The 15818-nt window shown below is 40.2% G+C and overlaps 1 protein-coding gene across 1 annotated transcript; it reads left to right on the forward strand.

Moving 5' to 3' along the window:
- Positions 1-2613: 2613 nt before the first annotated feature.
- Positions 2614-15177, forward strand: LOC306880698 (SNW domain-containing protein 1). The gene is made up of 14 exons (XM_079434418.1): positions 2614-3028; positions 3507-3660; positions 5661-5822; positions 5917-6012; positions 6261-6367; positions 7486-7590; positions 7666-7735; positions 7890-7955; positions 8064-8180; positions 8438-8579; positions 10194-10296; positions 10679-10796; positions 11435-11598; positions 12649-15177. Exons 1-14 carry the CDS (start codon positions 3015-3017, stop codon positions 12839-12841), a joined length of 1611 nt encoding a protein of 536 aa, XP_079290544.1. The 5' UTR covers positions 2614-3014; the 3' UTR covers positions 12842-15177.
- Positions 15178-15818: the final 641 nt, after the last annotated feature.

Here is a 15818-nt window from a genome sequence, read left to right on the forward strand (position 1 = left end):
TGTTAATCCACTGTGAACTAACATGAACTTCATTAACTAATATTAACAAAGATTAATAAATTAACTAACATTAACAAAGAATAATAAATACATGTATTTTATACATTGTATGCTCATGTTATTTAATGCATTAGCTAACATTAATTAAATTTTCACGTTTTCTGTCATTATTTGGGTGTCACGGTTGGTGGTTGTAGTAAGGGCGTCCACAACGAGGAATAACAAAAGGTATATTTATTCAGCATCAACACATTTAACCATTACTAACTTAAGATCCGACAAGGATTGGGACAAAACTGAATGCTTATAAAGAAACAGGAAACAAAGGAGCAAACTAGATAATCAATCAAACACAGGTGACAAGACTAAATGATGATTACTAATTAACTAAATCAGAACAGGAACTACCAAATAAGGTCAAAAAGGAAACTAAACAAACAGTACTGTTACAGATATCGCCCCCCTCCCGGAAGGTGCGTCCCGCACCGTAACAGTAACATCGGGGAGGGGGGGGGCGGGCGTCCTGGAGGCTGGAGCAGGACCAGGATAGGATAGGGAAGCCTCCAGGACGGATCAGGAGCCTTGGGAGGCCATGGCAGGACTGGAGATTCGGGAGGCCATGGCGGATCTGGAGACTCGGGAGTCCATGGTGGATCCGGAGCCTTAGGAGGCCATGGCAGGACTGGAGATTCGGGAGGCCATGGCGGATCTGGATCCTCGGGCGGCCATGGCGGATCTGGATCCTCGGGCGGCCATGGCGGGTCGGGGTCCTCGGGAGGCCATGGCGGATCTGGATCCTCGGGCGGCCATGGCGGGTCGGGGTCCTCGGGCGGCCTCGGCGGATCGGGGTCCTCGGGCGGCCTCGGCGGATCGGGGTCCTTTGTGGCCTTGGCCTTTGGCCTGGCCACACAAACTGCGGCTATATGGCCCCCCCCCCCCAAAATTTCTTTGGGAAAGTTCCTCTCTGGGGCCCACATTGGAGGAGCGGGCACTTGAGGGCGCTCGGGAGGAGCGGGCACTTGAGGGCGCTCTGGAGGCGCAGAGCTGGACGGAACCAGCTGAGACGAAGGAGAGCTGGACGGGACCAGCGTAGACGCAGGAGGGTGCTCTTGCGGCGCGAACACTTGAGGGCGCTCTTGCGGCGCGGACACTTGAGAGGCGCTCTTGCGGCGCGGACACTTGAGGGCGCACGGGAGGCGCGAAGCTGGATAGAACCAGCGGGAACTCAGGCGGGCTGGACGGGACCAGCGGGAACTCAGGCGGGCTGGACGGGACCAGCGGGAACTCAGGCGGGCTGGACGGGACCAGCGGGAACTCAGGCGGGCTGGACGGGACCAGCGGGAACTCAGGCGGGCTGGACGGGACCAGCGGGAACTCAGGCGGGCTGGACGGGACCAGCGGGAACTCAGGCGGGCTGGACGGGACCAGCGGGAACTCAGGCGGGCTGGACGGGACCAGCGGGAACTCAGGCGGGCTGGACCGGACCCTCTTTCGAGGTGCAGGGATAGGAGGGCACAGACGAGGAGCCGGCACTGGATGGCACTGGCGAGGAGCAGGCACTGGATGGCACTGGCGAGGAGCAGGCACTGGATGGCACTGGCGAGGAGCAGGCACTGGATGGCACTGGCGAGGAGCAGGCACTGGATGGCACTGGCGAGGAGCAGGCACTGGATGGCATTGGCGAGGAGCAGGCACTGGAGGGACTGACATGCCCTCAAACTCAATCAAAATCCCTACCGGCACCTGTCTTTCCTTCCTCGGTGGTTCGGGGTGAACCGTTATAGGCGGCGGGATCCTCTTCGTCGCGGACGACGCAACGTTCATCGCCCCTTGCGGCGGAATCCTCCTCGCCGCGGGCGGAACATTCATCGCCGTCTCAGGCGGAACTAATTTCTTTTGGGCGGTGGGTATGGACGAGCGGCGAATGGCGACCCGTTCTCCCCAAAACGGGTGGCCTGGGTAAGCCGCGACCGGCAGCCCAACATCCCACGCAGAACGGGCAGGGGCGAGCCGCGAACGGCGGCGTGAACCCCCGCAAACGACGGGCACAAGCTCCAGCATCCTGAGTGTTGATCTCGTCTTCAGTATGCGGTCGGATCTTCTGTCACGATTGGTGGTTGTAGTAAGGGTGTCCACAACGAGGAATAACAAAAGGTATATTTATTCAGCATCAACACACATTTAACCATTACTAACTTAAGATCCAACAAGGATTGGGACAAAACTGAATGCTTATAAAGAAACAGGAAACAAAGGAGCAAACTAGATAATTAATCAAACACAGGTGACAAGACTAAATGATGATTACTAATTAACTAAATCAGAACAGGAACTACCAAATAAGGTCAAAAAGGAAACTAAACAAACAGTACTGTTACAGTGGGCGCTCAGTTATTTTTTTTTTATTTATTATTTTTGGCCTTTGGCCAAAGTATCATATTATAAAAGCTTCGCACGAGCATTTTCCTTTATAATAGTGTTTTATTTTTTGAGTAAAGAAACCGCTGTACTTGTTCAATCAACAGATCTTTATTTACCTTCAGATTGCAGACAAACTGAGACGCCTCATCCCGAGAGAGGCGGGAGGAATCTTTGAGGTTTGATTGACAGTTTGAGGAGCCAATGGCGTTACGAGGTTTAGCGGCTGTGGCGTCTCTTGTACTGATCCAGGATCAGTGATCGTAGCTGTTATATTTCCGATTTGAGCTCGAGCTTCAGAATGCTTTGGATAATGTAACGTTAGCTTTTGTTGACGCTACTTGATCAAAAAAGAGCTTAGCTACTGAAAAGCTATTTGATTCAGAAAACAGCGACGAGAAATGTAGTTAAACTTGTAGCGACGCTACTATCACTATAGATTTTTTTTTATGCTATACCAAATACATGTGGTATATAATACGCCCTTTATAATTCTCGTACAATATATATACTGTACACTTGTAATTTATCCTTCTGTTCCCCAAACATCGCGAGACGGTATTTGAGTGACGTCAGAACGCACAGAAACAGTCAACATGTCGCTGGCGAGGTAAGTCGCACTGAATCTCTTTTTATGTTTCTACTTTTGCATTAAAGATCAATATTACGAGGTTTTCGTGTTTTCATTTGTCCACGTATGATTTTTGTTGCTAATTTGCGTTCTTAATTAGCCGAGTTGTGTTATTTGACGCGCTGAGGCCTGCGGTGTTGTGCTTTTTGTATAGCAGTGATGCTAAGAAGCTAATGCTAGTCAACAGCAAAGTAAGAAAATAACATTTTTGGTACATAGATAAATATCAAATACGTGAAAAATATCTGTTTCATCCATATCCGTTTTCATAAAATTCTTTATAAAAGTTTTAAATATTTGTTTATTAGGCCAGTGACGTTAGGTAACGTTACCTCTTGTAGGTTAAGGAGACGTTTGTTATAACGTTAGCCTTTGAAATCTAATTTCTCTCTGGTTGAAATATGCGGTGTTTACAGTTTCTACATCATACGCCCATATACTTTTTTCTATCTTGTAGTTTTCTCCCTGCACCCATCCAACTGTCCCAGGACCAGCTGGAGGCAGAGGAGAGGTCTCGTCTTCAGAGGTCCCAGTCCACTGCTTTGGTCTCCACCCGCAGAGAACCTCCTCCTTACGGCTTCAGAAAATCATGGGTGCCCCGGTCACTAGAGGTACAGCACAGGATATATATATATATGTGTGTGTGTGTTAGACATACATGCTATGTGCTTCTGATTAGCTAGAAGGTGTGCATTCAAACTGTTGAATAGTAGTTCCAGTCAGTTCATCACATTCTACATTTATGTGATGTCTTCATCTTTTTTGTGTCTGAGTTAAGGCTTGCAAATTTCTATACAAACTAAATAAGTGGTGGCTCTATGCCTCTGCGTTATCCATTCAAATGCACACCTCACCAGGGATTGTCCCTAATATATACATTTTAAATGTGAGTGCTGTTTGAAAACTAAACTTGGACAAAACTGAGTGAAAAAGAGTATTCTCTTAGCGTTCTCACAGTCCACGTGGCTTTATTTAGTTGTTCTGTGATATTTCCTGTCCTGCAAATTTTTAAATATTAGAAACTAATAGCAACAGCAGCATTTTATGTCAAAGGCCAATCCGGAGCTGGGGCCTCATTTGTAACCGTTGTGTACGCACAAAACCTGCCCTAAAAGAGGCGTACGCCACTTCCTACGCTAAAGGTGGGATTTATAAAACCAAACTTGACGGGAAAATTTGCGCACCTGCACGCAAACTCTGACCCATGCGTACAAACTTTTTCCAGGAGTGAGAGAATTAATGAAGTACACAACAACTTCAAATTCTGTTTTCATGTCGATATACACATTTGCATCAAGTATTCCACTCTCATAATGGAAATAAGGACTGAAATAAGTCAGAAGTTAAACCAAAATTAGGCTAAATTAATTTACACATTTGTAGTGGATGCGCTTGATCACTTTTCCTGTGGTATGCCATGTTTTAATGACAGCGACGAGTGCTATGTGCACAATTCATCTTTAAACTGAAATGTTTTTAGCGAGAACAGTGATCAATGATGTGCACTTCGATATTGTGGCGGACACTGCTGGATACTCGGTGGTTGAACGATCCATTCTCCAGGTTTGAACAGTGATCAATGATGTGCACTTCGATATTGTGGCGGACACTGCTGGATACTCGGTGGTTGAACGATCCATTCTCCAGGTTTGAATAGGACCAATGATAATAACTTGCTGTACAACTGCAGATGCACAGAGGTGTTGATGTCGTGTGGAGGCATCTCCACAGCATTATGAAAAATACTACTGTATTTGAAGGATACAACTGGAAGTAAACTAAGATTTGCACGTCTCATTTTTAAAATTCCTCAGTGACACGCCGAGTCAGACAATTGTATTTATACTGCAATAAATAGGCCTGTTTCCACTAGCTATAATATGTTCACATTATCAGCAAAACTGCATACATTTAATTTGATTTGAATTGTTTAAAACAACTGAAATATTATTTGGTCAGTGTAAAAGAATATCAACTTTATTCTTTCATTTTAAACTATAATTTTTTCTAAAATATTTATTTGATAACTATTTTAAACAGTTTTGTTTTATGAATATATTGATATTTATTATAAAACATAACAAGGATATTGGATGATTTTTAGCAATAAAAATTAATGTTTGGCACAAATGGCATTTAGAGTCTGTATCTCATATTTCCTTAATGTCTTGTACCTTTGACGGTGTTAAACATGGTGTCACATGGATGGGAATATGCATGGAAATGATATGCAGATGAGGTTATGCATAGTAAAACTAGGTGTTTTCGGGGAGGAGACGGGGATGCACGGACGCACAATCTTCTCCTGACTCGGATTTTATAAAGGGATTTTTGCACAGGTTCTGGCATAATCATGGTTTTATAAGTCTGAAAACATTTGTGCAAAAATAGAGCTTTTGTGCATACGTACACTTTTAGGATGAAATCTATGCAGAGTTTTATAAATGAGACCCCAGGTCACCCACCATAGTGGTTGGTAGATGAGGCAAAATTATCTGCCGCTCTGAAAAAAGCACCTGGATTTGGCTGGTGGCAGGTCTTATGTTTCCTATTCTGCTGAAATAATACTGTAAATTGCTTTGCTAATCTTATGTTTGATATTGTTTTATAGGACTTTGGAGATGGAGGAGCTTTTCCAGAGATCCACGTGGCCCAGTTTCCTCTAGAAATGGGTAGAAAGAAGAGGACCTCCAATGCTCTGGCAGTGCAAGTGGATGCAGAGGGCAAGATCAAATATGACGCCATTGCTAGGCAAGGTCAAAACAAAGACAAGGTGCCTCATCTTCTTGTGTTGTTGAATTGTTCATATTTTCAGTGGCTCAAAGCGGAGGGTGTGATGTCGTTTTTTTTTTTTTTTCTTTGAACAGGTCATATTCAGTAAATACACAGACTTACTTCCTAAGGAAGTGCTAAACGAAGGTGATCCTGAGCTGCAGAAACCTGATGAAGAGGCAGTACAAGAGGTGAGGTCACCAAAGAACAAAAAGCTAATTAAAATGGTTTTCTCTCAATATTGTTGTTTGATTAATGACACAGTAAACAGAAGCAGATCTGTTAGGCTTCATTTACACAGCAGTGTCTGACAGATCCTGGTCTGAAATCACTAACTTTAATACAGTGCTATTTTCTTGACTGGTGTTCAACAGCATAAACATTATTGCTACTATTGTTGCTTTAAATCTGTAACTGTCCTTTTTTCCTCTTGCTGTAGCTTACAGAAAAGACCAGAGCAGCTCTGGAGAAACAGGTCTCGCAGAAAATTGCAGCCGCCATGCCGGTACGTGCTGCAGACAAACAGGCCCCAGCGCAATATATCAGGTAAGAGCAGTTCCATTGCAAATGTTCTTAAATTTGGAGTATAAATAAATGTGCTGAGATCTGTAAAGTTAAACTATATTAACAATATGACGTTGTTTACCACAGCAAATTATTTAAACTGGTCCCTTAATTTAAGAAAGAAAAACAGTGGAGCTTGTGCATGAATTATTCAGTACATAGATTCAAACTCCTCACCTTTTTGAGATCAAAATAGTTCACCTATGAGAGTAGGTGTAGATCCAATGAGAAAGTGTTTTTGGTGGTGGTGGGGGGGTCTTTTTACAGTACCTTTAGTAACAAATCATATCTGTACCCACTTGTAGTCAACCACTTTTAAACGAATTACAAAACCACAAGTTTATTTACATATTTTTTCAGTGTTGAGTATTGTAGCTAATCACAGGCATCTCTGTTGAAAGCAATGGTCAGTCAGAGGTGTTTTCTGTAGGTTAATACGAAGAATCCCCTCTGAATTACGTTTTGTAAGTTTAGAGTTCTACACGCTTGCAGCTCTACCTACTATAATCAAAGAGAGAACAAACGCATATACACGGTGTAAATAAGAGATTGGTTGTGTAGTTAGTCATTGATTTATCAGGAGTTTTTGTGAGTAAGCTCGATCAGTTGCGCTATAAGAGCGTTGCTCTGTTTCTCTAGAATCGCATAATCCATTGACAATTGAAGAAGTTGTGTTTGTGGACCGAATGTCCACGTATACTGTTTTCAAGAGTGACAAACGCGAGTGAATCCGCTAAATTGTTCTATAACTCTTGCTATGATTGACAGTGATGACTGCCCTGGGTGGATCTATCTGACAAACCGGTGCTTTAAGTGATGCAGAGTAAATTCAGAACAAGCAAGAAGTCTGTGTTAGCTGAATATATTTAGCAGCTTCTGCAGTTAAAACATTCTTTTTGATGTGTCCTTTTTAAGGCAATGTTTGAAAAATGTAGTTTTTAAATTAAATCTAAAAACACTTATTTAAATATTTAATTGGTTTCGTCTCTTTGTCACCTTTTTCACCCATGATGAGTTTGCATCCCTGAAGGTAGAAATAGGTGCAGTTGTTTTTGCATTTCAAGATGTTGTTGACAAGTTCACAATGTTTTTTTTTTAAGGTACACACCTTCACAGCAAGGACTGGCATTTAACTCCGGAGCAAAACAGAGAGTCATCCGTATGGTGGAAATGCAGAAGGATCCAATGGAACCCCCACGGTTTAAGTATGTCGCCTTAATCTTAAAGTTTTGAGAGTGAGTGTGATCTGTGTGGGAAACTCAATGTTTGTTTTCTTCCAGAATCAATAAGAAAATTCCCCGTGGACCTCCATCCCCTCCTGCTCCAGTCATGCACTCTCCAAGCAGAAAGGTAGGAGTTTGGCTTCCGCCAAATATTGATTCCAGCATCGATAGTCATCAGCTTTGTTTACACTCAGAATCCACAGAAACCTGTCTGGAGGAAATGTTTCTGAGAACATCTTAACTAACCTCAGTGTCTGTTTTTTCCTCTTTATTTTTTATAGATGACAGTGAAAGAACAGCAGGAGTGGAAGATTCCACCTTGTATATCCAACTGGAAGAACGCAAAGGTATCACTGAGCCTCCATCAATTATTCATCTTTTTATTGTTGGTTAAAAAATATTGACAATGAATACAACTGTGTTGCTTTCTCACATCTCTCATTGTTGCTTCTCAGGGTTATACCATTCCGCTGGACAAGCGTTTGGCTGCTGACGGACGAGGACTTCAAACTGTCCACATCAATGAGAACTTTGCCAAGCTGGCTGAGGCTTTGTATATTGCAGACAGAAAGGTATAGCACCTTCCCTTAACACTCTGAATCCCATTTAGTCATTTAGCAGATGCTTTTATCCAAAGTGACTTACAATTGAGGACATTGCCAAGTTTGCTGACTTTTAGAAAGTTAAGAAATCTTCAGGACGTATGTAAACCGTTCCCAATGAATAATAAAATAAATTAAGTTATTTCTTGGGCTGGCCAATATTTTGTTTTTACAGATATGTGTGTGCAAGTCTGATACTGATGTTTTTGGTTGTGTGATATGTACAGGCCAGAGAGGCTGTGGAGATGAGAGCTCAAGTAGAAAAGAAGATGGCCCAGAAGGAGAAAGAAAAGAAAGAGGAGAAGCTGAGAGAGTTGGCTAAAATGGCCAGGGACAGGAGAGCTGGTATCAAAGCCCACGGTGACAAAGGTAGAAAAACATACACCATCACTGAATGTCTACAATGAGAATTGGGAATGCTTTTTTAATTTGATTTGAATCCTTAGGCAACTTGGTATCAAACTGGATTCAGAGTTGTTTAAATTAGATTTTAAAGTTTAAGTAGCAAAGTGGAATGTATTTAAAGTTCCCATATTGTCAAAACTGAAATTTCCTGGCTTTTTTCATGATAACAGAGGTCTAGGGGCTATGTAACTACCATACAAGTTTCAAATCAGTCAGTCCACAGTAAAGTGCACACAGCCTGCATAAAGTAGCTGTGTTTTTTCACGATCCCTTGTGACTTTTGTAAAAATGTGGCATCCGATCTACTTAGTCACCGCGCCTTCAGTCACCATCCTGAGCACCGCCCACCGTCCTTTTGCCAAACCCCCAGACAGCATCGCGTCCATGCCATTCCTGAGCAACAACAACAGGAAAAAAGGTCGAAAAGGTTAACTTTAACGGACGAAACCAGATCGGCTGACCTGTAATGTTACACTCTCACTCAAAGAATGATCTGACAGGATTGTTACTGTGAGTGGATCACGTCTAACATGTATAGTAAAGACACTCACCATGTCTATCTAGTCATGATGATGTAAATACATTTCAATTTCAGCAGGCAACTATTTTTACAGCTACATTATTATTCCAGCCACAATTAATCACAACAATGTATATGCAATTGCAAATGATTATAAATCATCAGTTTGTTGTTTTATACGCATGCACACAGATATTATTTCATACACGACTGTCGTGAGATGCAAGAAATCTTCAGACGCACCCATAACAACAAAAGACAATACTTTATTGAACCTTTTCTGATAAGAAGTGTGCGCTGCAAACGCAAGCATTTTTGACAATGGTTTCTGTCCAGTCCACTCGTTTTATCGCGTTTAACCACAGCTGTAGTCGGTTTTTTGTCACAGTGGCAGCAGGTATGCGATCAAATTTCTAATTTAAGGCTGTATTACATCGATTCTGGCACCCAACATCACAACAAGATGATATTTTAAGCTCCTTATGAAGCTGAATCTGCGCTGGTTTGTTTTGCTTCCAGCTTAGCGCGGTGACGTAATTGCGACGTCGGCCCTACATGACCCTAGTTACCTGTGGTTGGCCTAGCCGTGCGTCACTCAGAAAACAACAGGCCAATCAGAAGAGAGGCTCATGAATATTAATTAGACAGGTCAAATCGACCTGTTTTTACCAGAGCTCATGAAAGAAGAGCTGTAAAAATATATTGAGATGGTTTTTGGTACTTATACCGCAACTATATATTCTTAAGGACATCAAAACCTAAAATAAAACTCCAGAAAGGTGTACAATATGGGACCTTTTAAAATGAATGATTCAGTATGAATCATCCTTTTACATGTTATCTAACACAGTGTATGGGATATTTTCTGAAAAATTAGATATTTATGTATAACAATCAATTATAATTTAAAATTCATATTGAATATGTTATTAAATGATTTTCTAATGAAAAAGTACAAAGTAAAAGAATTTGGTTTTGACTGACCCTCGTGTCAGGTCATAAGTGTGCTGTCAGATCTGTTGGCGAGATCACCATCTGTGTCTTTGATTTTCTCTCAGGTGGTGAGGACACAGAAGTCAGGGAGCGTGACGAGATCCGTCACGAGAGGAGGAAAGATAGGCAGCACGACAGGAACATCTCCAGAGCCGCTCCTGATAAGAGGTGCATGCATTTTTTACACTTTTGCCCTGAATCATTCATGTTCCGGTAGAACTGGTGCACACATTCCACTTTAACCTACATGATTTAGCGTTATTTTCTGTCCTCTGATCTCACACGAGTCCCGCAGGTGTTCAATTTTACATCAGGAATCTTTTAGTGAAACAAACTGACGCATCCTCTATTTAGACCAAGCTTGTCATACTTCTTAAATGCATTTAATCTGTAGTTTTAATCGCTTTAATTATTCATGCTTTTTCCTCAAAAGATGTTCGTGTGACAATTCCCCAAACTCCCAGTTTGAGACTTGTGTGATGAGTGTGGCTGTATGTATGAGGTGTTAATTTGAGGTTAACTGATGTCAGCGTGATTTTGGTCTGTTCAGGTCGAAACTACAAAGAGATCAGGACAGGGACATCAGTGAGCTCATTGCCCTAGGCCAGCCAAACCCCCGTTCCTCCAGTGACGCTCAGTATGACCAAAGACTCTTCAATCAAAGCAAGGTAATCAACCCTTGGGCTTTGCTGATCTCAGATTATTGATTTTAGGAGATCATTAAGATAGGAAGGTGCTTTTGCCTTTTTGTTTAGATTATTTAGGTGTGCAATTAAACACATGAAATAAAACTAATCTTTTAATGGTAATATTGTTGATCTTACTGTGAATGATTTATCTGTGATTAAGATAAAGAATCTATAAACTTTCATCAATTTAAGAGCTTTATTTGCCTCTAACCTTGCTTTTGAAGAATCTAAGATTTTATGAGCAGGAAGTGTGTTAATATCAAAGTCCTTTCGCATCGTCTAATCAATTATTGAATTCCTAGAGAAGTCCTCCTCTACATCATTCACCACAAAATATTACAATTTGGTTTCAATTTGAAGTACGTACCAATCCATGTCTTATGCCAATTAACGGTCTAAAATGGGAATAAAAATCAAATCGTGGTCAAATGACAATCAAAACATGATTTTTAGACTGGGGAATTAAGTCAGTGCATATACATTGTTCTAGTTGTTCAAAACATTTTGACTACAATTTTAAAAATCCAAGTCCAGTAATCAGAAATGTCTGTTAGATGCATATTTTATAGCTGTAAGTTTGCCTTGTTTTCTATGAAACGTATTGTTTTGTTTTTCAGGGGATGGACAGTGGTTTTGCTGGTGGAGAGGATGAGGTGTATAATGTGTATGATCAGCCCTTCAGAGGTGGCAGAGACATGGCACAGAATATTTACAGGCCCAGTAAGAATGCAGATAAGGACATGTATGGAGACAACCTGGATACACTCATGCAGACTAACAGGTATGTAGTAGGGCTGTGACCGTGGCAGATTTTTAATGGACCAACTACCGGTGGTGGTGTGTGTATATGTATATGTATATGTATATGTATATATATATATATATATATATATATATATATATATATATATATATATATATATATATATATATATATACACACACACACACACACACACATGTATGTATATATTTTGAAACAAAAACAATTTATAAATGTGGGCATGGCTCAAACATCTATTAATAAACGTACGCGTTTAATTTTACCATTTCTGTCCGTGAACACAGCAACACGCAGCCTGAAAAACACTAGGCTATCAAAGAAATAATACAGTTAAATAAGAAAGTAGCCTGAATAAGTAACGTTAGCCCATGTTGATATTGTCCGGTTTAAGGGAGGACCTCATTGGTGTTCCTATGGGTGTTACAATGTTTCCAGCTGCACTGAACACCCATTCAGATGGTGTGCTTGTTGCGCAAATGCATTTTAAGCAACCGTGGCCAGGTATCTTGCCTCATTATTCCACCACCAAGCAAAGCGGGTCTTTGCTGGCCTCAACACGCAAATAGCAACTGGAAACGGCTCTTGAGTTATGAAGTGCTCGCCCATTAACACTTAAGGCGCCGCACCGTAACAGCAAAAGTCTGTCTACACTGGACGTGACAAAGCGACCATTAAAATCGTTTGAACTTTGTGTCAGCACGTCAGAAATAAAACGAGGCATCAGTTTACTGTCGGGGATTTGTCGTGCCGTGCCGCATCCAGTGTAGACCGCATCACTGATTATAATGTATTGTTCTATTTACTATTGTATTTTGTCGTGCCGTGCAACGCCTCTCGCGTCCAGTATAGACACGGTGGAAAGGAAATGGAATGAATGGCGTTTGAGGTTATTTGTGAATCAACCGTCTAAATAAAACAATTTATAGCTAAGGTGATCATTACTAAAACTTATAAGTTTCCTTAGAAAGGCCCTATTTGTCATGTTTGTTTATTGCATTGCTGTTACTTCTGGTGCACACAATTTAACCATGTCCCGTCCTTCTCTAGGTTTGTTCCTGATCGGGAGTTCTCAGGTGCTGACCACGGCCCCCGCCGGGATGGGCCTGTGCAGTTTGAGGAGGATCCTTTCGGTCTGGACAAGTTCTTGGAAGAAGCCAAACAGCACGGAGGCTCCAAAAGGGCGTCCACTAGTGGGCGCTCCAAGGACTACGACCATGAGAAGAAACGCAGGAAAGAATGAGACGCTTCCTCTGTCCACAGCTGCAGTGTCAAATCTTCCCCTCCCCCTACTTTTTTGTAGCTGTAAATTGAATTATGAAACATTAGTGATATGGTATATCATCCGTTTTTTGTATCTTTTATCATCCTCTTAAATCTGAAGGTTTTTGTTTTTTTTTTTCAGTCATGTTTTGAACTTACACCTGTTGTACTGCAAAGCCACCCTAATAAATTTCTTGTAGAGGATTACATTGAATTGAAAGATTGTTTATGGTGGGTGTGAGTTTTGTCTATAGTTTTTTTTTTGTTTGTTTTTTTTTTTTGATTTGTCTATATTAATCTCTTAACAGTGCTCCAACTACTTTGGTGCAAGGTGAATTTAATTTGAAATGATTGTCTCCATTAGTCTTATAAATCCAGTCCACAGTGGTTTCAGCTGCTGAGTCTGCGGTTTACATCCAAGAGCAAATGAAGCCTCTCAACAAATGTGTGCGTTCCTTGAGTTAGTGCCATGGAGGAAAGATTTGTGTTGAGTTAGTTTTAGAGCCTTATAGAGAATGCATAGCTAAAATTTTATGCAAAAAAACATGTTATTTGGTCTTAACAAATGGGTTGAATAAATTTTCTGTCCCCTAGGATGTTTTAAATGTAAAAAGAAAGGATATAATAAATTTTATGGAATTTATTTTTATTTTAAGTAAAGGTTAAACATTGAAAATAGATTTGTTGTCATTCAGAAATTGCTAGTGAATTTAATACATAATTAGAATTAGCAAGTAACGCATTGAATATGGCATTTTGAAGTCGAAAGACTACAAATGTATGCAGTGAACATGCCAGAGCTATCTTTGATATTTATAAATGGTGACAATATCATTAGCATTTTTACAGAAAGTAATCAATGTACAGTATTGCTGCTTGCATCATACAAGCATTTAAGAAAAACAAAAGAGCAGATGGCTGAATAGTGACGGTGATGAAATGTAATGGTGTAGTAATTAGGTGTCATTATCAGAATGTCTTTTTTCATGAGGTTACTGCTATACTTTTCTTTGAAATGTAAAAAACCTTGCAGTTTATATCAAGTTTTACTTAAAGGTCGATTGAGACCATAGTTTTAAGAAGTGTCCTTTAAACTTTCAAGTAGTACAATTACCCCTAATATATCTGAAACTGCAGAATTTCTCTTCATAATGAATGATTTCATTCTATGCAGTAACAATGTCTTCTGCCATTACGCTATATTTGTATGCCAGGATGCAAGAAACTCGCTAAGAGTCATAAGGGCCATTCTTACTCAAAGATGTCTGTCTTGAAAGATCATCTTTGATTTAGCTGTGGATTACACATGGGAAATGTCCAATATAGAAGTTGCTAATATGATTTATGTTTCCCAATTGAAACATTCAATGCTTGAGTGATTTCAAGATGTTTTAAATGCCTAGAGTTGTATGATATTCGTGTTTTTGTCCACGTTTGAATTATTTCTTGAAAAATGACAAATTTTTACAAAGATTTTCCTTGTGTGCAAATATAGTAATGCATTTTGTGGAGGAAGTTTTATTATATATTACAATTGCCTCTTTTATGAAGCTCTTTAGAATCCAGTCATGCTTAATAGATCAAGGCAGAATCTATATGTCTTGCTACAGCCAAACACTCGTTATCAAAATATCCTTTCTCATTTTGTTTCTCATTTCAATTCAGCATTGTCCAGGTTTCCAGGTGTATTTAATTCTTCAGGACAGGCAGATAATGAGTCCTCACTCTTCTGTTGTTTGTATTTCCAAATGCATAGAGCAAGAAAAATGAGTTCCTCATTGATGACAGGCTAAGGAAATTGGTTCTTTTGCAAGCTTTTGTAGGGTTTGAAGACCAAACAAGCAGCACATTGTTTTGTGTCATAATGGAAACTTTGGCAAGCAGACAAAAGCTAAGATTGATAGGTTCTTATCTGCTGCCCATGGAGGAACAACCAGCAGTATTCCAGGCTGGTTGTTTCAGTCCATTGAGCAAAAAGCTTTTTGTTCTTTTAGAGCAGAGACCAAAACAGCATTCAAATAGCATTCAGCGGCACGTCTGGAGCTCCATAGCGCTTCAGAAAAGAGAGTAATGGTTGTGTCAGTCAAACAGAGCCCTCTTTAAAATCAAACAGTAAATAGCCAATTATGTTTACTAAGAAAACTTATATTTTATTGGTGATTCTATGGACACTTTTGGCCCTGTGCACTTAAAAATTCAGTTCCTTTTAAAACCCACTTGTCCGATGATTAAGATATCACAGAATAATTGAGAATAATAACTGTTCTGAACAAATGTAATTTCCACTGCATATATAAAGGCATCATTTCTGATCTGAGGACCCTTGAGACAATACTTTTTTTTCTGTAAAGATGCTTTGAAACAATGTCTTTTGTAAAAAGTGCTATATAAATATAATTAACTTCATTACACAAATCCTCACTCATTTTATGAAATTTACAATGCATTGGAAATTATTTTTGAGATATTTTTTTTAGAAAATATGAAAAATTTTACAGACTAAAATGGTTGTGGTGGAAACGATGCCACAACAGAGGGACTTCGATATAAGTTTCACTTAAATGTTGAAGAAAAAAAAAAAATTCACTGGATTATTATAATGTCACATTTCAAATGTTAACCATATTTGTTAGGGTTTTCATAATTTTAAGATTAAATGTCTCGGTCTAGAAGGGTAAAACAAATCTATATGTACCTTTAAAATAAAATACATAAAAAAGGTTTTAATATGACTTTTTTATAAAGGAAGAAAGTCTGTTTTTAACAACCCATGGGACACAATAGGTCCCAAAACGCCTTTAAATATACACCTACAAATATGATTATACAAATGCCAGCATAAATCCCCAAAAAATTGCATTTACTGATATCTAGCAATATTGTGACAACGTCAGGATGAAGGACAGCGTAACATTAGTCACAACACTCATTTTATTTGGTCTCCCTCCCTCTCTCTC

The sequence above is a fragment of the Barbus barbus genome (assembly GCF_936440315.1).
Source record: "Barbus barbus genome assembly, chromosome: 14".
Lineage (NCBI taxonomy): Eukaryota > Metazoa > Chordata > Actinopteri > Cypriniformes > Cyprinidae > Barbus > Barbus barbus.